A 21,353-nucleotide genomic window follows, 5' to 3' on the forward strand; every position below is an offset into this window, starting at 1 on the left:
GTAAAAGTACTTTTTTGTGAATGATGACTACTCATTCATACACATTTTATGTGAATTTCTGTTCCTTTGTTTAATATATAGATATGTTTGAGTATGTTACATGAGGTTACATCGACTTTGGCAAGTTTACCTTTCAGGGTCAGCTCAATCTGAATAACTAAATTACATAACTATCATAATCTCTGACCTCTCTGCTTTGGAAGTGGTTTGAAGGAATACGTAGTCCTTCGGTCAATTTGGTCTTGCATCAAAATAGTTTTTGTCAAAATCTATGAGATATCAGCAGTTGGAAGGTGGATTTTTCTTCAGTGTACCGACAACAAAACTAACTAAACTAAAGGTGAACTCATTATTTTACAGCATCTCATGGTGGCCCTGCACTACAAAACTGCACAAACTTTGAACTCTTGTAGAACTCTGTGGTTAGGTTTGGCGTACTGAATGTCTGTAACTTTGCCTCACTTGGCTGCATGAATAAACTAGTTAGATTAAGTAGCACAGTTTATATTAGTTAAAGTATCTTTACACAATAATAATCTAATGTAAGAAATATCAGTACTAAAGACAAAGACAAAATATTTTTTTCCTGATAAATTCATTTATTATGTTGTGGGACAACATTTACAAACTTTACTGTGCAAGTACAGCTGTTGCTGCATTTTGATGACAGCATGCCCTGAAAACATGGCAAAACATCTCCTTTCCTCTTATTATTAAAGACGACAAAATTCATTTTCCTCTCGTGCTGCAGTTGAAGGCATCAAATTACATTTTTCAAAGATTTCATTGTTACACTGGGAAATTAATGAATGTAGAGCTTGCACAAGAAAAGCCTGCCATTCATCACAAAAAAAATGCAAGCCAAAAAAAAAAACTTGATGATCAAAACATTTGTTTAAAACTCGATACTTTGAAATTACTTATATGCATTCATGTCATACCTCCTGCTAGGAAATCTATAATTATTCACATGGTATTTGTCGATTGTGTCAATGAGTATGGCCCTCCGTGAAGGGAAAAATAATCATATTTACAAATATAACAAAATAACAGATTCAAGGGATATTTGCCATAAAATATTCAATTACTATACAAACTGATTCAGTCACAGCATTCTAACAAGAGTAAAACAAAAGCACTTGTGGCATCATAAATTAACAATCATCAATTTCCAACTACATATCATCTGATCTCAACGCTTATTTTGTTCTAATATGTTTCATCAAGGCTATTTACATGCATGTATGCAACGCCAGCCTTGGCTGTGGTTTTATTGCTATAACTTGTAACATATGTAAGACAAACACTAAAATATTCTCCCATAACTTGACTTTCAACAAGTGAGAGGAACTGAAACATGGAGCTTCAAGTGACAAAGTGAAAATCTTCAGTGTTACATGAAAAATAAACCCATATAGTATTACAATCTACAATCAACAGAAAGCAGACAGGTTTGTGTGAAAAGCTTGAGGACAAGTTGCTCAAGGGGTTAATGGGTCAGTGGCTGCAAAAATCAGCAAAAGTGAACAATCAGTAAGTGAGAGAATACAATCAGTGAATATACATTCAATTGCAGTGACTAGAGGACCCCACCCACTGTGAACTAAATGAGAACTACGTCAGGATGAGGCTTCATCATTCCTTATAAAACAACCAGAAGAGCTAAACTGAAAAACAAAACCCTGAAAAGGAATAACAGAAAAATGTAAGCACTAGTATAAAATCAAGTTAAATTTGACACAATATAAGAGCCTACTTTGTCCTCCCCCAAAAAATCAAACAATTAATATTTATGGACTGGATTCTAAGAGGCAGAAAAGGTTTAAAACCTAAAAATAGAAAATTATGGTTATAAAGAGGGTCATCTCCCTTAATGAATCCACAGTGGCTTACTTATTAAGGCTGCATGTAACATTGCAAGGCGATGTGTCAGACTTTTATCCCAGTGTTTCGCTTAAACTATATATAAACTGACATAATTTTCACTGAATCTTGTCTCATATATATACTTGAAAAGCTATTATTTTTGTAACAGTATAAATTGTATTCTAAGTAACACATCTTACACTAACAGCAATTTTTTTCTCTGTGATCTTCAAAATCTCATGTAGTCCTTTTGTCTTCTGCGTCTTCTCTGTCCTTCTCCCACACCAGTCCAGTCTTCACCAACAGGGAGAAAAGGGTTGAAAATAAACCAGAGCGTTTCCAGTCGTGCTCTCATTTCGCAACACAACACGTTCTTCTTTCTTCACATTGATTGAACTTGTGGCAATCCTCTACTGGATGTCTTCAACATAGTTGGCAGGATAGAGGCCTATTTGTCCGTCCTTGAGCCGGCCTTTGCACCAACCCTGATCGTCTTCCTCTCCAATTTTGGTGAACTCGTCCCCTGGAGAAACAAGGAGGAAGACATGAATATTTGCACTCCAGAAACTTACTGAGATCTGTCAGAATAGCAATACGTTTTGCTTTTTTTTAAAAAAAAAAATTTGTTATATACCTGCTTTAAAGCTCAGCTCATCCTGCTCCTGTCCCTCATAATCATAGAGGGCTTTGACTGGCACAGATATGACTGGGGAAGCTGGCTCATCTTCAAACGGATTCCCATTGCCGTTTGCGGAGAACGGGTTACCGCCCGTGTCTTCATCCGACCAGTCTGGTGTCTTCTCCATACTGCCCGCACTGGACAGACAGACAAAAGAGCCATTTCAAAAATGTGTTGTCATTTTTATCTCAGGACCTCATCGACGGGACAAAGCAGGGACGAAGGTTTAAAGCTAGAAAAGTGAGAAAAATAAATAAAACACAGCGTGACATAAAGTAAAAAACTCAAATCCGGGGACAGCTTTGTGATTCGTCCTGAAAATATCCTCATTTCAGCTCTCAACAAATGGAAAACATGCTTACTTATGGTGCCAGTGCTACAAAAGCAAGCAGCATGACAAAGTGGCTTAAAAATCGCTAAGATGACACTTAGAAATCAAATGAGAGTGTGCGCACTGATGAGGGAAGGCAACGCAACAAAACAACATGACCACATATCGAAAGGCGTGTGGAAAATACGGCAACATGAGACCAAGCAAGACAAATCATTGTTGTGAATGCATGATTGGATTTTAACCTGAACGGCCAACAGAGGGAGCCACCTAAACACAAGAGAGAACTCGGCTCTGACAAGAGTTAGAAGCTGAAAAACAGTAAACACACACCAGCACACACATGAAGGATTTACAGTCAGATCTATTCACAGTGTCCTTCACCGCAGGATGACGGTTTGCCCAAAGACTGGATTCACTTATCTGTATATTAACTGTTCTTCCATGCATTTGTATTTGCATGTGCATTCCTTTTGATGTTATTCAGCCCGATACTTGTCGGTCAATTGATATGAACAACTCATCTCTGTACATGTGTATAAATGAGTCAATGTTTAGATCTGACTGTAAGACAGAAACATGTTGGATTTCCCACAGCAGAGACATGCGCTCCCATGCGCATGACATTTAATGCTCTGCAAGACAGCGAAGGAGGACAGACACACACTGGCTTTGTGTGCAATGCAATTTCCACTGACCATGCAGAGCAACACAACAACCTGCCACCTGAGGGAGGAGAAAGGGTTACAAGGAAGAAAGGAGCAAAGTAACCAAGACAGAGAGATGGTAAGAATGGCGATCCATGAAACAAAGATAGAAACAGAAAGGGCAGGGAGGTTTTGGGCGGGAGAGGAGTGTTTTCTCCTGTTCACCAACGTTTTTATTTCCTCTTTATTCACACTGTTGTGGTTGACTGTGGTCCGCTGCTCCACGACCACCTCCTCCTCTTCCTCCTCGTCTTCGTCATCCTCAAAGGGGTTTGAGCCCACGGGTGCTGTTTTAGTGGGCACAGTCAGGCTGACAACATGGGGCACAGTGAGAGATGGGTTGCTGACATGTGCACATACATACACATACAAAGACACGCCTGTGACATACATGACCTGTGGACAAGTTCAAAGAGTGACGAAGCTACCAAAGGGGATGTTAACAGTTGATGTGTGGTTTTAATAGCAAATACTCCCGTGGACCTATCATAACTGGGATATATTGAAACGCAGCAGATTCAGCCTATTTGATATTCAAGGTATTGTGCATGCAGCAAACGTTCATCGTCATCCAAAAAGCTTGTTTCAGTGTACTGAACATGGAAATCAAAACATATGTGAATTGTGTGAAAATACGAACAACAAAAGATAAATCTCATGTGGGGCTTGTGAATGCATGTGTGTTACTTCGAATAAAATAAGATTACGATCTTACATTCTTTCTTATAATGTGTAGACTAATGAGCTCAATACAAGAGCAGTGATGACTGATGATTTGAACAGTTAACTGTGTCTTTGTTTCAACAAACAGAGGACCCAGTAATTATTGTATTTCTCCGTAAGTAACAACAACAAGACAGCGCAAACAGACAACAAAACAACTGTGTTTTAAATTAAACACACATACTGAAGACATCACGATAACAACAACTTGTTGACTTGTTGTGATTCGAGCGCTTCCACTAAATCCTACAGGTGATGTACATCATAATTACCGTAATTCCCAGACTATAAGCCACTTTTCACACGCTTTGAAATCTGCAGCTTAAACAATGATGCGGCTAATTTATGGATTTTGCCTTGAGACGAAAGTGACATTGAGAGCGACAACGAAACAGAGACTGACAACGTGGACACCTGCGGCTTATTGACAGTTGTGGCCTATATATGAACAAGTTTTTTGTTTTCAAATTTAGTGGGTGCAGCTTATATTCCAGTGTGCTCAGTGGTCTGGAAATTACGGTAATACAAAGCTGCAAAGACCCCAAAGCGACACTTCCTTTCTGTCACATGAAACACTTAGCTGTCAGCACTGGGTTGGGAATCTTTATTTGGACGTCACATGGGGGACATTTATTTCCTACCATTCTTTCCGCATCAAAAAACAAAACTTACACTAGCCCTCCTCCTGTATCAGAGGAAACACAGGGTTTCTACACTCTGTTTACAGAATTATTGGACCATGAACAGCAGTATCTATTAGTTGGCCTCTATGAAGCCTGTGAAGCCGAGAAATGTGAACGCCTTTGTTTGTATGGTCATGCCATGCTCCTCCACAAGTTATTACAACAAACACAGTTCTGCTGAGAGCTGGGCATAATGATACTTTGGATGGCTTCAATCAACAAACAAACCTGCCCCTATATCTATGAGCATATGTATTCAAAGAGTTGTCTTATGCAGTAGGTTCATTTGAGTTTCAGACAATAGATGAAGGAAAAATCAAAACGGGATAGGCGCACCGGCTTTCTGATGCTGATAAAACATTATTGTAACTACAATCAAGATAAGTCAACCAACCTTCATAGTGAAGTCTGTTTTTGAAAGATAAAACAAATTCTTTCCATTTCACCTTATCCAAACTCTGTACATAAACAAAATGCTCCAGTCACTCCCACAGATGTAGGAAGTGACAGGAAAACAATACGCTGTTAACGCTAGCTGTTAGAGAGGGAGTCAACTTTCTCAAGTTCAGGGGTCAAATGCTTTCCATGCCTGACATTCCCTCTGTTGACTCCTCAACACGCTCTGCATACACACCACTTTGCACTCATGTTAGCAAGTGTTTGTGCATTAAAATGAGGGAACCTTATGATCAAGCTGCAAATGAAGGTGAAAAATCAATGTCATTTTAACAGACTGAACAAGAAAACCTCAGCTAACCTCACCTAAAAGCCTGAACAATAACACACACATAGCAACTTCTGCAGTTAGCTCAACATCTCCTCTCATTTCCAAGTAAAGCTGAAAACATATCTTTACGAATGTATCTCTGAACATTGGCCGTGCAATGAGCTTTTTCACTGAGATGATGGATACATGACAAGCTATAATCGTAATCAGCTGTTTGGTGCCGTTTCCATGAACCTCTGCTAAAGTCCTTGGTGCTGTTGCCACAACACCACAGATGCACTTCTCTGCAAGGAGGTATTATCTTATCTTGGGCTTAGAAATATTACATCATGTTACTAAAATCTGCCAATCAAACATGAAGTGGCTGTAAACCTTGACAGAGCAGCAGTCTAATTCCACTGTGTCTTTAGATAAGGGTTAAAGCAATTATTATAAACTTGTTGACAACATTGTCGCTTAAATCTCAAACAAAATTACGCACCGTTACCGTTGTGCCATAAAAACTTAGTTGAAGTTTCTTTCAATAGTTCTTTTTGGTTGACTTGACAACTAATCCCGATTTCTTTGAAGTTTGCAGTAGTAATATTCATGCTACAAAGGTCTTGGTGCGCGCGTGTGTGTGCGAGCAATATTTCCACATTAGTTTTTGGCTTTCAGTCAGCTATGTACCAGCCGATTCCAGTCTCACGGGGATAAATTCTTTCCCAACAAACTGTGACAAAATGTTTACTGTAACCATGGAAACGGCTGTCACTCCCAGAGCTTCCTCCGTGTGACTTTTTACAAGAATTCCTTAAGGGAACTCTGATGTGGGGAGTTTGTATGAGGAAGACAAGAGTGTACGTGTGTTTGTGTGTGTGAATTTCAGAACACATGCTAAGTTTGCTGTGTGTTTGTTAGGAACAGAAAAAGTGAGTCAGTGAGATCTCAGATATCTACCTGCTGCTGGACTTGGCAGGCTGAACGGGCTGGTCTGACCCAGTTTGACTGATGCCCGTCAGAGTGACGCCCTCCGATGGCTTCTTCTTTTCCCGTCTGCTGAGGGTTCGGTTCAGGTCTACAGACCAGTCCTGGTACGCAAACAGGCACACATTATAGAGTGAAGTCTTACCGTCTAAAGCTGGCCAACTGAGTGGTCGAGCTTGGTTCAAAACATGTCTTTACAGATAGCAGTGGGAGAACAAGTTGCAGGCATGTGCACAGCAACATACACACACTTCAACACAGTCCAAAAACAAGTCAAACATTTCTCAGGCTGTGACACAGACTCTGGGTTTTGAAACTGTACATGCATTTTGTTGTTTATACAGTACAGTATAGGCCTGATCCAATGAGAGACAACCATGATGGAAAGAAATACAGAACCAAGGAGTTTCCCCTCCACCAGAGGCTTACCAGGGAGAAAAACAGAGACGACACATACCATATAATGACAGTTATAGACAAGAAAATGCTTTTTTTAAAATTATTATTATAAATGTAGCCCCCTCCCTTCCCCCCAATAAGACTGGCTCCTGGAATTTTATTTTTGGAGAACAAGACTACAATTTACAATGATTTACATTTTAAAAAGCTTATTAAAATTATACTGGAATTTTCCAGCATCCATCCAGACATGACAGCATGATATCAATCTTGTGCCGGAGCTAGACCTCTCGAATAAATCCGCAGAATTCAGACAGCAATCGCGCTGTCCCTCTTTCATGTAAACCACATATTACAATAGAAAGTATGACTTCAGCGCTTCCCAACAAAGCTTGTATGACCCCTCAGATTTATCGAGTCTCAAACTCTTAGAGATCAAAAGGTCTTTCCGTCTGGCTCATGACCTCATGAGGCTCACTGCTGGGCTGTGGTGGTATCATGTGATACACCGCAGGGTTCACATGGACAGAATAATGAGTGGAAGGACCACTGAGGGGTCAGAGCTCAAAGGTCAGAGAGGACAGACAGTCAGAGCTGTGTTGCGTAAATCTAGAAGTTTAGATAGCCAGGAAAAGGTATGTAAACCTTGTGTAGTTATCAGGTACAGGGTACAGCAGTGGATATGTCCCACATTAGCTGGGACGGTGCTGCCGTATCTGCATGTACCATGTGCATGTTTGCCTCGTCATTATTCTTTGAAACTTTAAGACAAGATAATCAACACAACCACCTCAAACACACACACACATACAGATGGAAGCAGTAAGGCGTGAGAGAGTTAAAAGGATCTCCCCCCCCATGGCTGTTGTGAAAAGAACAGCCCTCTCATGCAGAACTCACTAAAATGGACCTTCTTTTAAAGGAGCGAGGACACGACCAGTCCAAATTCTGTCAGACATGGGGAAAAGGAAGCAGGTGTAGAGCAGGGTTAATGGGGACAACACAGCCTAACACTGTAGATGATACACTGTAAGCTGCAGAAATGTTAGTTAAAAAAAAAAATAATAATAAAAAAAAAAATCACACACTTGCAAATTATTCAGGGATCGCTCTAATAACAAGCTAGAGCCACCAGCTTAGAAAAATATTTAAGATATTGGCACGCCGCACTGTTTTTGTTGATCTACCCTGTCAAAACTGTCCGACAAGTTATGTCTCGCTCTTTCTTTGTTTTCCTTTAAAAACAAAGCAGTTCTCAGAAAGAAAAAACGCCTGGGTAACCTGGTAATGATGTAAGTGGAAGAATTGGCCTCACTAGAACAGCTACGTTATGCAAGCATGATAAATTGCAGCACTGCAAACGAGTGCAGCTTTTCTTTTGCCTTCTCCTCCTCTTTTTCGCATTTCACTTTCTGCTGGAAGGATTACATACTCTCATTGCCACTCTGACTCAGAGGACAGATTTTCTTCGCCCCGAACGTCATACTTTGCAATGACAAAAATGAAACTGGGCTGTAACTCCTGCTGCTTGGGCCACATGTGACATTGCAAAAATCTATGGCAATGCTGCCCTTGATGCTTTTTTCCCTCTGTGTTTGTTTTTACTTACTGTTAATAAATGTTAATACTTACTATTTAACATTTTTCTACACGACTCATGTCTGCTGTTGTAATGACCTGTGGTTCTCACAGTTGGACCTAGGAGAGCACCAATGGTCTTTAATAACTAATACAGCACTCCCTTGAGCTTTCATGTGATTAAATAAAGTGAGGGATCATGATTTAATGTGTCTTTTTGTGGGTCTGTGACATGAAATTTTTTAGGGGAACCAACTGACAGTCACTCTGGATGGTCTTCCTTCATTCCTCCTCCATCAAACATTTAGCCCTCCTCCTTCTTCTTCCTCCTCCTCTTTATCTTCTACTTTTTTATCAGTATAAATCAAAGATGTAGTACCTCAAACTGGGGCCAGTTCATTGGCATGCCAGGCCCGTGATTGGTCCGGAACCATTTCAGGTCATCTTCAGCATCAGTAGCAGAGATTGTGTCTTCCAGCGTGTGGTAGATTGTCTGGAATCTAGGGAGACAATATTGTACCTGACATCTCAAGCATGTATCAACGCACTGTTCATCAGCTGCAACAGTCATCTCTGTGACAAAGAGTCATTTTATGCTGTCCTGTGTCTGACCTGTGATTGGATGAAAGATCCAGGTGCTGTTTAACCTCCAGCAGCAGCTCTCTGAAGAAACGGATCCGTTTGTCTTCAAACTGCTGCCACTGCTCAAACACCTGCTCCATGTTCTCCATATACTGAGGGGTCAACTTGTCGAGCTCTTCAAGGGATTTCTCATAGCGTTCTTTAGTCTGGGAGAAAGAGAGGAATAAAGTGAGGTTCAAAGATGGAATTTAATACCATACTTAAATTGTAGTTCATGCATAGCATCAGCTCAGATGAATGTTCTACAGAGGGTTTTCTACCTTTTTAGTCAACAGCTATAGAAGCAGTAAAGAGTTTCAGGAATATGAAAAACTTTACACCTACCAAGAATTAAAAGGTTTTAGTTCTTTCTGATCTGAAAGACTATTATGAAACAACTTGACTATGATCTTAATAGGTTGGTGTACACCCAATTGTAAGGATTTACAGCTCGTAAGCATGACAAAAGATTTACGTATTGGACCTACAATGGGCTTGTAGCATCTTTCACTTTCAAGCCAAGGTATCACACAATCTTGAAATGTCACCTAGTCTTTTTCCAAAGGAAGCCCTACCTTCTGCACCTCCTGCTGACACTTCTCCACCTTTTCCTGGAGCTTCTTTTGGGCTTCAGGGTTGTTGTTGCTCTCCAGTTTGCTGTTGGTCTCCCTGCTGGCTGCCAGTTTCTCTTCTTTGCATGCAGCGTGGTAAGATTTTTTCATCGTCTCCATCTGTAGATTCAACCGATAAAATAAAACACAGGCAATGGTGACAGTGAGCCAAAGTGAGCAAAGATCGGTGTCTGACTGAGTGGTTTAACCAAAGACAGTCACTCAAAGAATTCTATTTTTGATCCAATAGTAACACTAACGTCTCTTAAGAAGATAACTGCTGCCAACTATCTTAAACATGGCTGTAAGTTCCCAAAATGTGTGCGCGGATTGCTGTCTACCTGTAATTTTGTAGAATATCTTTGTGGAAACTTATGATTTTTCTGTGTTAACATGGCTGATAATATGTTCACATCAGAACCTAAAAGTCTGACTATATATGTGCCATTTGCCATTTTTAGAATCACTACAATCAGTGTCTTACTCAGAGGAGCTCAGTAATTTGAGGCCACAGACACTTAAAGGCTGGAGTAGATGAATAATAACCAACTCATGTGAGGGGTGGGAACATGGAAACACTGATGTCGACTAAGATTATGTGTGACGCGTTCACAACAACAGGAATGAACCACTCCTCTGCCACTTTATGTACATTCAGATTCATTCAAACGTATTCAGGAGGTGAATTCATCCACTGTGGTTCTATCTGAAGTGTCCTGGGCAGTGCCCAGTGTAACTTGGGCCAAGGCCAGAGCAGCCATGTCAATATTGAACAATGACTGAGGTCATAAGTAGAGGGCACTTCAAATACAAGGGCAGCAGAGTGTCCTCCTCCCTGATATAACAAGTGAATTGAGTGTTCTCCCATAATGAAGTTCAGAAAACAATATTTTAATCCACTAAAACACATGGCAGCTTAGTTAAACACTGTATCTAATTTAGCACATATGTGCTTATTACTGACATACTGTCCACATCACCCGTGTCAGCCGCCCATTTTCTAACCCAGTTAATTAGCCTCATTTCCTCCCTGTCCTGTACCACTTGTCTCGATCTGTCAGGTCAGTCAATAAGTCACTATGGCCACAAAACTGTATTGTTCTATTCCTGTTCAATGACTAGGCCAGGATGTCACTACACATAGTCAAACACAAACACACACACACACTCACAGGAAGGGGGGGGACAAGGCACCTTTGAACACACAAATACTTGCATGCACACACAGAAACCCAAAGGAATGTGCATAAACAGGCTGCTAAAATGAAAGCAGTAGTAGGAAATACATTGACCTGATTGTGACCTACAAGGTGCCAGACTACCTGCAAACCTTCCATGTTTCCATTGCTTGACAGTAAAGTAACTACAGGATACAATAACCAGCTGCCACCTTGGCACACTAACATTAACCACAAGCTTCTTAGTCAAGGTGAAGAAGTTGCAAATGTGCATCTGCTCTGTTGTTTAGTTGTCAGGGAGTCATGCAGGGAAAACAATGATGAGTCAGTAATATGTAACCATGTGAACTGAAGGGTAAAATTGATAGTTGTAGGCTGTAATCAGTGTGGTAACTGCTTTGCTGTCTATAGTTGAGAACACGTTTGATGAAAATTACTTTAAACAACTGCTACACATGACACTATGGTATCATCTTGTGACTTCCTGACAAGGTTGAAATCCAGACCTCTTTGAGTTTTTTTGCCCAGGGCTTCTGAGCCTTGCGGAAGCCGTCGTCAGCCTCTTTAGTCTCTTTGAAGCCACCGATCATCTGTTTGTGGTAGGCGTCTCTCTGCCAGTTCTTCAGCTTCTCGTAGTCTTCTCCCATCAGTGCTGCCTTCACTTCCATGTGGAGCTCACTCACCTTTTCTGCCTCTGTGCACAGAGCAGACCAAGCCCGCTCCAATGTACCGTACTGAGGGCCTGAGGAAAGAGTTATTTACCAGTCAGTGTCTGTGAAAGTCAAGCTCTTGGAGCTCTTATGGAAAAGGTTTAATATATTTCTGGGGCAGTCGTGGATCAGCGGTTAGGGTGTCGGACCCGTAACCGGTGGATCGCTGGTTCGATTCCCCGTCCCGGTGTCCATGGCTGAGGTACCCTTGAGCAAGGTACCTAACCCCCACTGCTCCCCGGGCGCTGCACGCGGTCGCCCACTGCCCCGGGTTTGCTGTGTGTGTGTGCACGTCACTTGGGTGGGTTAAATGCAGAGAACAAATTTCGTTGGAGTGAGTTCCCTCCAATGACAAAATATGTCACTTTAATATTTTCTCCAAGGGAGTAAAGAGCACAATCCCTGTGACATTTTAAATAAAATGAAAACATTTTTGTCAATATTATGCAAGTAAAACTACTACAGGACATTCAATGTGAAGTCTGAGTTTGTTATTTTTCTTACCTTTTTCTATGAGTTGCCGCCAGCGCTTCCCCCATTCTGTGAGCTGCTGTGCGTAAGACTTTTCAATACGTGCCCGCTCATGAAGGCAGTTCATCAGATCATTACAGAGCCGGTTGCCATCGTCTACCCGTTTCACTGTTCGCTTGTAGTTACCGACCTGACATCCAGCAACAGAGAAAACAGCAACAATGTTGAAAAGATTATCGAATAATCAATAATCTTAGTTATTTCAAGGGTCACACGCAATTTCCTTGAAGCTCCCTTGAGTTTAGTTAATTTATTTAAACCAGAGAGTATAATTTACTGAAGCATCATTGGGTTGTGTATGTGCTGTAGTAATATCTGCTTGATACTTTCTTTTTTCATCAGTTAATGCTGAAATGTAAAAGTTTCTGGAAGACCGCGATCCTGGATTCAAGCATCGTGTGGGTCTCACCTCCCAGAAACTGTCACTGGAGACATCGATCATGGAGTCATCGTAGGAGCCGGACATCGCTGCTGCCCTGAGTTACACTCAGTGTGTCGGGCCTGGAAAAACACGTACAGAAAAAATAAAATATTAATCAATGAATGTGACTAAACCGCCCTCTAAGCTCACTTGCGTCAAATGTCTGATACTGCAACCAGAATTTTTTAGGGATAAAAACAACAAAAAAAAAAAGTTAATGTATCATATCATCAAAATTTAGACACATAAACTACTACTCATTTACTCATTTATCAAGAAGAAAATATAAATGATCGGCTAGACACAGTTTTACTGACACAAAAGAATAGGTAGACTTTTTTTGTTTTTAATTCTTTTCATTTTATTTTTTTCCTAAAGCTGCGACAACAGAAAATGTGCAAATATTTTGATCAGAAAAACAAGTTTGTGGTGTCAGTCCTGCTTTCAGTCAATAAGCTGTTGGTGTTGACTGTGTGCAGGAGATTTATTTTTCTTCTTTCATCCGTATGTGCCTTTCATGCCTCCATCTCTCCTACAGTTGAATAATGACTTTTTAAAGACTATTATATGGCTTAGTTTTCTACAGCCCTACAAGTCAGATTCCATTTATCCATAAATACTCCACCTTATAAACTACTCTTGTTCAACTTTTTTCAGACAAAGTTTAACAAATACAGCATTGAACGAGCCAGCATTTAAGACAGCTGAGTTACTAAACATATACAGCAAATAGGAAGGGAAACACACCTTTTAAATCCTTTTTTTAACACTTCTCTCTAAACGTACCACGAAACCAACAGCTGAAGCACAACAACATCCATTCTGTCACAACGACACTCCGCCGTGACTACAGGTGTCAGACACCAAGATGAGTGTGAACAAGTACTGCGAGTAAAATAAGAAATAGTTCTAAGAAGTGATACAAACAGATGTAGAAGGAGAAGAGGAGTGAAAGTGTGTGTGATCTGGTTTGATAATCCAGGCAGCAGGTGGGCGGTTTCAGCCATTTCTATTAACTCACTTCCGTCAAGACAAGACAGATTCAAACCACAGAAGTTGCTTTACTGAGTGTGTGAGTGAGAGAGTGTGTGTGTGTGTGTGTGTGTGTGTGTGTGTGTTACTGACAGAGAGAGAGAAAAAGAAACTGTCAAGAGGCGCACAGCAGGCTGCTTCCGTTTCCTTAAACGGGTATGACAATCAGTCCTCTATTACTCTCCACTCCCCCTCTTCTCCCCTCACGTCCATCATGTCAAACTCAACAGGCCCACAAACAGTCTCTCTTTATTCCTCTACCCTCATCCTCTTCTGTTCACTCTCTCCTCCCGTCTCCATCAGTCTGGAACATCTCCCCTCTCTCTGCAGCTCTGACTGGCCCTCTTCAGATCTAATATCTTGTAACCGTATATATTCAGGGTGTGTTTACGTCCAGCTGTGACAGACCGCAGGCGTCAGAACTCGTCTCAAATGCATCTCAAGTGACTCCCTCAAGATCGGATTTTATTTTCCAGCTCGCATTCAATTGCACCTCTAGGAAAACTGCGACCGCTAAAGGAAAAACTAAACAGAGGTCATACAAGTCATTGATTAGTTATTAAAGAGAACATTAACCAAATAGTATTTTTCACAGTAAATCGGTCACATGACTGATTCATTACTTAAGCAATGATTGCTGAATTAATTGATAACGAAGTGCATTGCAGCCCTGGAGCTCAGCCATGCAGGAAGTTACTGCATAACAAAAAACAAACCAGCTGTGGGGTGTTTTTCTAGTATGTAAAAAGTTATTTGTTTCTAAGTTTCATGTAAACTTTCATTTCATTGCACATTTATTACACCTTTGAGATTTCAGGCACTTTATCTCCATCTTTCTCTCTGATAATCAGTCACACTCATTCAAACACCAATAATATCAGAATACCCATCTCTAATCATGAGCCTTCCACTTGTGATTGGATCACACAGGGCGCATTTAAGTGTGATCACACAAGGCCTCTTTCAGTTGACTGAAACAGCATAAGGGCTGGTGTGTCTGCGTGTGTCTCTGTGTGTGTCTCTCTGTGTGTGTGTGTCTGTGTGTGTGTGTGTGTGTGTGTGTGTTGGTCAATGGTCAGTGGTCCGTGCCCTCCAGGGCAGGACTTGGACAAAGGATAGTATTGTGGTCAGTGCTAACGGAGGAACAATCTGGCTTTTAACTGTATTTGTAGTTTACAATCAGATCAGCCAAACAGCCAAACACACACGCACGTGCACACACATACAAACAGATGCTGTCACCATTTCTACAGAAAACCACATGTTTAATTTTACTCAACTTCCTCATAAAGATAGCCATGGTAATAAACACTGCTGAGCATGTAGAGCATCTTTCATCATCTCACATCACAATATTTTAGACTCAGTAACTTAATCTGAATATTATTAATATTGTTTGCACACATATAGGGCAGAAGTCCGACGTTTTCTGTTTATTCAAACCCTCGTAAGCAAAAAATCACATATTATCCAGGACAGTGTTGTCCTCTTGTCTCTTCTGCATTTCCCCACCAGCTGTCCATATTTGTCATTCACCAATCACTGCTGCAGCACCAGACAGAGACACACGAGGGACAAATGGAACAAGCCACAAATATCTTCTCTAAACATGGCAACAAGTCTTCTGACATTTAACGCTGCCAAGCAGCATAAAACACGTTTAAACAAAAGACAATTTTAGTTATCAACGCATTACTCTTTTGGTACGCACACCAAGTAATGGCTGAGTTGCACTACATTTGATCTTTTACAAGATAGTTACACACTAGAATGTTTTGAGAATGAATCATGTGCAGGATCAACTAAATGACGTGCACCCATTAAGACAAACAAAAAAACCCCCACTTAAACTACATTAGCAAAATGAGTCAGAACATCTTAAGCCACAAACAATTCACTGGGGATTCCTTCATCACAAAAGCTCTTTCCCAAACCTGATGTACGGTAATCAGTGGCAAACAGAAACAGCCGTCTGCGCACCCTTGGCTCTGTAGGACACGGGAGCACACTGCATTAAACAATTGAACAGGGCTTGACCCAGAACTGTAAACAATGCTGTTGACTCAGTCAAGGTCTGAAGTCCATTCAATTTGTCACTCTTTGAGAGAACGCTGGAAAATCCAACACTGGATGCTGCTATGCACAAAAGAACGCACGGTAAGAATGAGAATTTGCAGCGAACAGTAAAAATAGATGTGGAAATAATAATCTGGATTTACATTCTTGTCATCTAAATTTGAAGTGAGAAATATAAACGCGATCATCTTCGCTGCCAACACAAGCATGATTTCATCAAGCCTGCATAAACTCGGCTGAATTGGGCTTCTGAGATTGGAGGCTCAGTGGTTGCATAATCAAACACAACAATGATATCGACTGAAGTCTGATGAGCAAATGTACCGAGTGTGCTGGAATTCAGTTGCACACAACAGCCCTAAGATAGAAGCGACCACATGCGTTCCTCGATCCTACCATAACTAAACTGAACACTGGCATGTCAGGCAAGTTCCCACACTGTCACTACCCCTCTAACTCGCTCTGCAAACACACACATTTCAAGTACGGCTAATAGATAAAAGTACTTTGTAGCAGAGAAGCAGCTGCCTGGTAAAGCAAGTAGAAGAGAGGGGGTAAGATACTGAGAAAGTAAAACCAAGAGACGACCATGGGTGTTATTAAAAGCACATGAATGCTTACTGTGCTAAAATGCCAATGACCTTGGCAACCAGCACAGGGGCAGGAAGATAAGACACAGATGAAAAAGACACCAAGACCAAAAGAAGCGACAAGATGTGCAAAATGCTGGAAAAACAAGCCCTTGTGTACAAGGTCTTTAACCAGAAACCACCAACAAACTGAGTATTCATCCTGTGCTTACGTTTCCCACAGAGCTCTGGGGGGCACCACACTGAAACAGCTTCATGAATGGAGCTGAGGAGCAGGAAACAACAGGAAACACACGACTGACAGGTATACATGCCCTGAATGTGTGTGTTTGTGTGAGAGGGTGAAAAATATAATCAGGGTGTCAGGGAACCAGTCTGAGTGGTGCTTATCAAGGAGTGGACAAGGACATCGGCATATCAACGTCACACAGTTTCATTCAGTCTGCCTGGCCTGCTGATCAGTGACTGCTGGAGAGGAGAGGTAGAGGTGTAGGTGTAGGTGTGTGTGTGTGTGTGTGTGTGTGTGTGTGTGTGTGTGTGTGTGTGTGTGTGTAGTAAGTGGTAGAGGGTTGCTGTGTCATATTTAGTCAGTGCAAAGAATGCATGACTTATTTCTCCAGGGTTTTAAATACAGGAGGAACCAACTGGTGTTATTGCCCTCCCCAACACACACACACACACACACACACAACTGTTTCAAGCTGTCATTTTCAGTGTTGATTAATCTGTAAGCAATTTTCTCAATGAAATGTCAGCAAATAGTGAAAAATGCCCTTCATTTTTTCCTTGCTGGTGTCTTCAAATATCTTGTTTTGTCCAACAAACAGTTCAAAATCCAAGAGAATTCAGTTCACAGAGAAAATCCAGCAAATGTTTATATTAGAGAAGCTGCAACCAGAGAATTTTTGGCATTTTTGTTCTGTAAAATGATCAACGATTATTAAAACAGTTGCAGATTAATTTTCTGACAACCTACTGATCAATGAAGTGACTAACTGTGACAGCAAAGTGAAGATCTTTGCTTTAGCAATTGTAATGGATGTCTTTAAGTATTTTTCTGACATTTAACGGACCAAACAATCAATAGAGAAAGTGGTGTAGAGAAAATAATCATCAGATGAGTCCATAATTACAATAGCTGTTAGTTGTAGCCCTACTGACCATTACCTGAAATAAAGGAACACACAGAAACACTCAAATCCTGTGTGTAAATGCTACTCAATGGGGGTTTAAGGAAGAGAGTATGGTTACATAACAAGCAGACCTAAAACAATACTCTCAATTAGTCCCCTATTTTGCAATGCCTCGATGTCTTAATCACATGAAAATCTGACCAGGGCTGGTTTTTTTTGTCTGTTTCCATTTCCTTCCTCTGTTGCATAAAACTCCTGCAATATCTCACAGCAGGCCGAGAGTGCAGCTGATTTAACTCTTCAATATTGCAGTTTCACAGCAGGATCACTAAATCCCCACCGCGCTACGAGAGGGGAAAAAATACAATCATTGCCTTGCTTCTTTCTCTCTTGCTCCACGCAAGCTTGAAGGTCAGAAGTTTCCATGGCAAACGTGGGTCGTGACCTTGATTTTCTTTCCCTGTCAGTCAATCACCCCTGCCCTCCTTCTTCATGTGAGCTCAACAGCTGCACGGGACTGCTGATCTCACAGCAATACTGCATTTCCAATGTGGATTCTCTCGATTACGCGCTCCTCCACCTATCCAGCCTTTATATGATCACTGACAAAGCTCCACGCTGTGGTTAAGAGGCTCCGGGACTGCAGACAATAAAACCGTTGGCCCATCAGCACCAGGTCAACTGTAGCCTCAAAGTAAATGACCAATCCGCCTGCTCAAAAAGCCTGTGCTCCACGGTCAGGGAAAAACAATGGCATTTGTTCCACACTTTCAGGCATTTTCCACTGGACACACCAGCAGCACAGAGGGGAACATAATGGAGGGAAATTCAGTATTACATGACAGGGAAGGGGAGATCCTGACGTAACTGACGGGTACCTCTTCCTGTGGAAGCCTCCGTCCTGCACGCAGAGTAGCGTCTCATGTGATCCATTAAAAAGGAACACTTTTCAGGAAAGTGCCATGAGCACAATTCATCTGCCACATACGCATTAGAAAACTCTTTCACAAAGACAGAGATCACAGAAGGACCTAAAACTTGACTCAAGTATTTGAAACTTTCTGGAGTTGCTCTACAAGAACCAGAAGGGATGTGAATAAGGGCGGTAACTAACAGCTATTTTCAGTACCAGTTCATCTACTGATTATTTTATGAAATAATACTTTAGTCAGTAAAGTAGTACTTTAGTCAGAAAAATGCTCCTCAAATGCGACGTCCTCAAATGTCTTTTTTATTGTCTGACCAACGGTCGCAAAAACCTAATGCAAATTAATTTTCTGTCTCACTGCTTATCATTTCAGCTTTAATTTGTTCATATTTGCCTATTACAGTCCAAAGCCCATTACAGCTTCCATAATCAACCCCAAGTTCACCAGAAGTGGATAAAAAAAGACACTTGGATTCTAGCTTTAGGGATAGCAGATCTTGTGCACACATACTGACAACAGCACATATTCCTGTAAGGGATTTGCATGTGCTTCAGGAGAATACACGAGAAAAGATCCGAGCCTTCAGCCTGAACTGGAATACCCATTCTAAGTTTAGCTCCATGCTGTGACGGAGCAATCACTTCACATGGCCTACCCCACAAAATAGGAAGCAGCAGCTTTTTCTCAAAGCTTTCACTACGGTTTAATCTCGACAACACTACCCCTCTAAGAAACCACACAGATAAAGATACACGGTCGCTAGGCATGTTCAAGTACCATAAATACACGGCTGTATGACTGTGATGACTGATAACGTCCACTGATTCATTTCGGTATAATGACTACTGGCTGTTTTGTCATGCCGGGGGGGGTTCCCTGTTTCACGTGATTAATTACCTCGTGTTTGTTGACGAGGATTTGAGGACCAAAGCTAAATATATTACGGCCACCAACGCCCTAACTCTGATGAAAAACAAAACCTTCCTTTCTGTTCATGTAACCTGGGTTAAATGTACAGCACAGGACTGAACTTGGCAGCCAGCTGGCACTGCGCAAAAGCTCTGAGAAGATGGAACAGCGCTGAAACGAAACCAGAGAGCCATCTCTCTCTCCATAGAAATGAAACAACTGGGTGATGTTGTAATGATGCCATGCAGAACGACGTGACAAGGACCAGAAGGTTATCTTTACTTGCGAAACCTGCCCCGCCCTTTATCGCTCCATGCAAAGAAACGCTGGTCTCTCCCTGCGTAAAGCAGACAGCTGTGGTCAAACGTCTTGAGGAGAATACACGATACAGCTTGAGTCGCAAGACCAAAAGTCAGACGTAAATTAACTACAGAGGCATTCAGTGAAAGGCGTCCTAACGGGGCTCGCTTAGCTCAAGTCTCCGGACTTTTAATACTCTGAATACCCAAGTTACTGCAACCATCTTGCAGACACAGTCAGTAGTGAAGTGGTTATACTTCAGTTTTATGTCGTATTACACACCAGACACCACTCAAGCATTACTGTGGCTTTTAGTCAGTTAAGTGAGGCTTGTATGAACCCCACATTACCAACCTTCTCCCATCGGGAAGTACCTAAACTTTAACGTTAGCCCCTAAGCCGCTCTGATGTTAGCGAATTAGCCACAGCCCCTTTAGTAAAAAGTTATAACGAAACATGGTAAAGGCCTTGGTTTGAACTTACCTGGCAAAGTTTTATTTCCCTTGGTAGTTTAAGTTTAACTGAAGAGTTAATTCTCTTGTTTGTGCCAATTTACAAATGTTTCCACCCGTTTTTCTGCTCGGCAGCGGCACCATCGATTTTCTGACTGACACAGTCGTCAGTTAGCTGTAGTACTGAAGAGTACATCCTGTCAAGATTTTCAAAATAAGACAAGTAGGGGAAAAAGAAAAAAAAAACAGGGACTATAATTTTGAGGTAATTGTTCTTGGGTGATTTTATACTACGTTGTACGTTCATGGGGGAACTTTGTTATAGTTAGTAGTTATTTTACAGATTGGACTTTTAAATACAAAACATATGATCCATGTTTAATCCATGCACAGATTAATACTGGCTTGATGACGATCAGCTACAACATCAAAATGATGATTACAACTGGAATGCTTTATATGACAACAATACTTTATACGACGTTGAGAAATTAATTTAAAGTCATTTCGAATAACATGGTAGGATGTCCACAATTCTGGTGAACTGAAACAACAGAAGCACCAAAACACAGGAGAGTGACGGCATGAAGTGTTAGGCAAGTGTCAAAAACTGTATTTTGAAATCCTTTCACTTCCGATTTTGCAATATTTAGAATTGGAAAACTTTATGTAAAGTATGGAGGCGAGGCAGCCTTACGTCACATCCCTTGAAAAGTTTTTTTTCTTGCTAATTATCCTGAGGCCCCCTTTTGGCACTGGTCCCTATCAGGAGGTCTGGGGCCCAGGGCCATGGAGAAGTTTCTCGGGGTCATCATTATGATGAGGACACTCCCCAAAAGTATATGCTCATTACGGGACATTATTAACAAGAACAAACCAGTTACTACAAACCAAGTAACCAACTCTTGGGTTTCTGGGGAAGCTGCGATCCAGACATAAAATTAACATAATTTTTAATTTTTAACATAAAGTTAAAGATATACCAGTCTGTAGCAACTTTGTTCATAAATTAGGAGGTAATCAAGTTATGTCACGGGTCATGCAACAGTTAAATAATACAGTAACTGATCCATGTTTAGTGGCAAAACTCAGATATAAGTTTAAAGCCATCTTGTGTTACTTGCAATGAACCTCCTCCACCACACAGAGTGCTGTAATGAACATGTTCAGATGTACAACATACCGCTATTTTTGCTTTATC

General features: G+C 41.1%; 1 protein-coding gene across 4 annotated transcripts; it reads right to left on the reverse strand.

Moving 5' to 3' along the window:
• Window positions 1-578: 578 nt before the first annotated feature.
• On the reverse strand, window positions 579-20,345 carry pacsin2 (protein kinase C and casein kinase substrate in neurons 2). 4 transcript variants are annotated; one of them, XM_046378860.1, is made up of 12 exons: window positions 20,184-20,345; window positions 12,720-12,811; window positions 12,284-12,440; window positions 11,576-11,811; window positions 9,856-10,011; window positions 9,272-9,447; window positions 9,039-9,159; window positions 7,982-8,029; window positions 6,656-6,786; window positions 3,753-3,893; window positions 2,501-2,682; window positions 579-2,389 (listed from the first exon to the last, which is right to left on the reverse strand). In XM_046378860.1, the coding sequence occupies exons 2-12, from the start codon at window positions 12,774-12,776 to the stop codon at window positions 2,277-2,279; spliced, it is 1,518 nt and encodes a 505-aa protein (XP_046234816.1). In that variant the 5' UTR covers window positions 12,777-12,811; window positions 20,184-20,345; the 3' UTR covers window positions 579-2,276. The 4 variants fall into 4 exon arrangements, with proteins under 4 accessions (XP_046234816.1, XP_046234817.1, XP_046234818.1 ...); XM_046378861.1 differs by lacking the exon at window positions 7,982-8,029 and having other exon boundaries at window positions 20,184-20,344; XM_046378862.1 differs by lacking the exon at window positions 3,753-3,893 and having other exon boundaries at window positions 20,184-20,344.
• Window positions 20,346-21,353: the final 1,008 nt, after the last annotated feature.

This window comes from Scatophagus argus, chromosome 22, assembly GCF_020382885.2.
Source record: "Scatophagus argus isolate fScaArg1 chromosome 22, fScaArg1.pri, whole genome shotgun sequence".
Classification (NCBI taxonomy): Eukaryota; Metazoa; Chordata; class Actinopteri; family Scatophagidae; genus Scatophagus; species Scatophagus argus.

Excerpts from the sequence above, each read along its gene's own strand:
- pacsin2 (XM_046378860.1), bottom strand. The coding sequence starts at position 12,776 with ATGTCCGGCTCCTACGATGACTCCATGATCGATGTCTCCAGTGACAGT. Across the intron at positions 9,160-9,271 it reads GATCTTTCATCCAATCACAG|ATTCCAGACAATCTACCACA; the intron begins GTCAGACACAGG and ends TTGTCTCCCTAG. Across the intron at positions 6,787-7,981 it reads TTAAAAGAAGGTCCATTTTA|GACTGGTCTGTAGACCTGAA; the intron begins GTGAGTTCTGCA and ends TTTGCGTACCAG.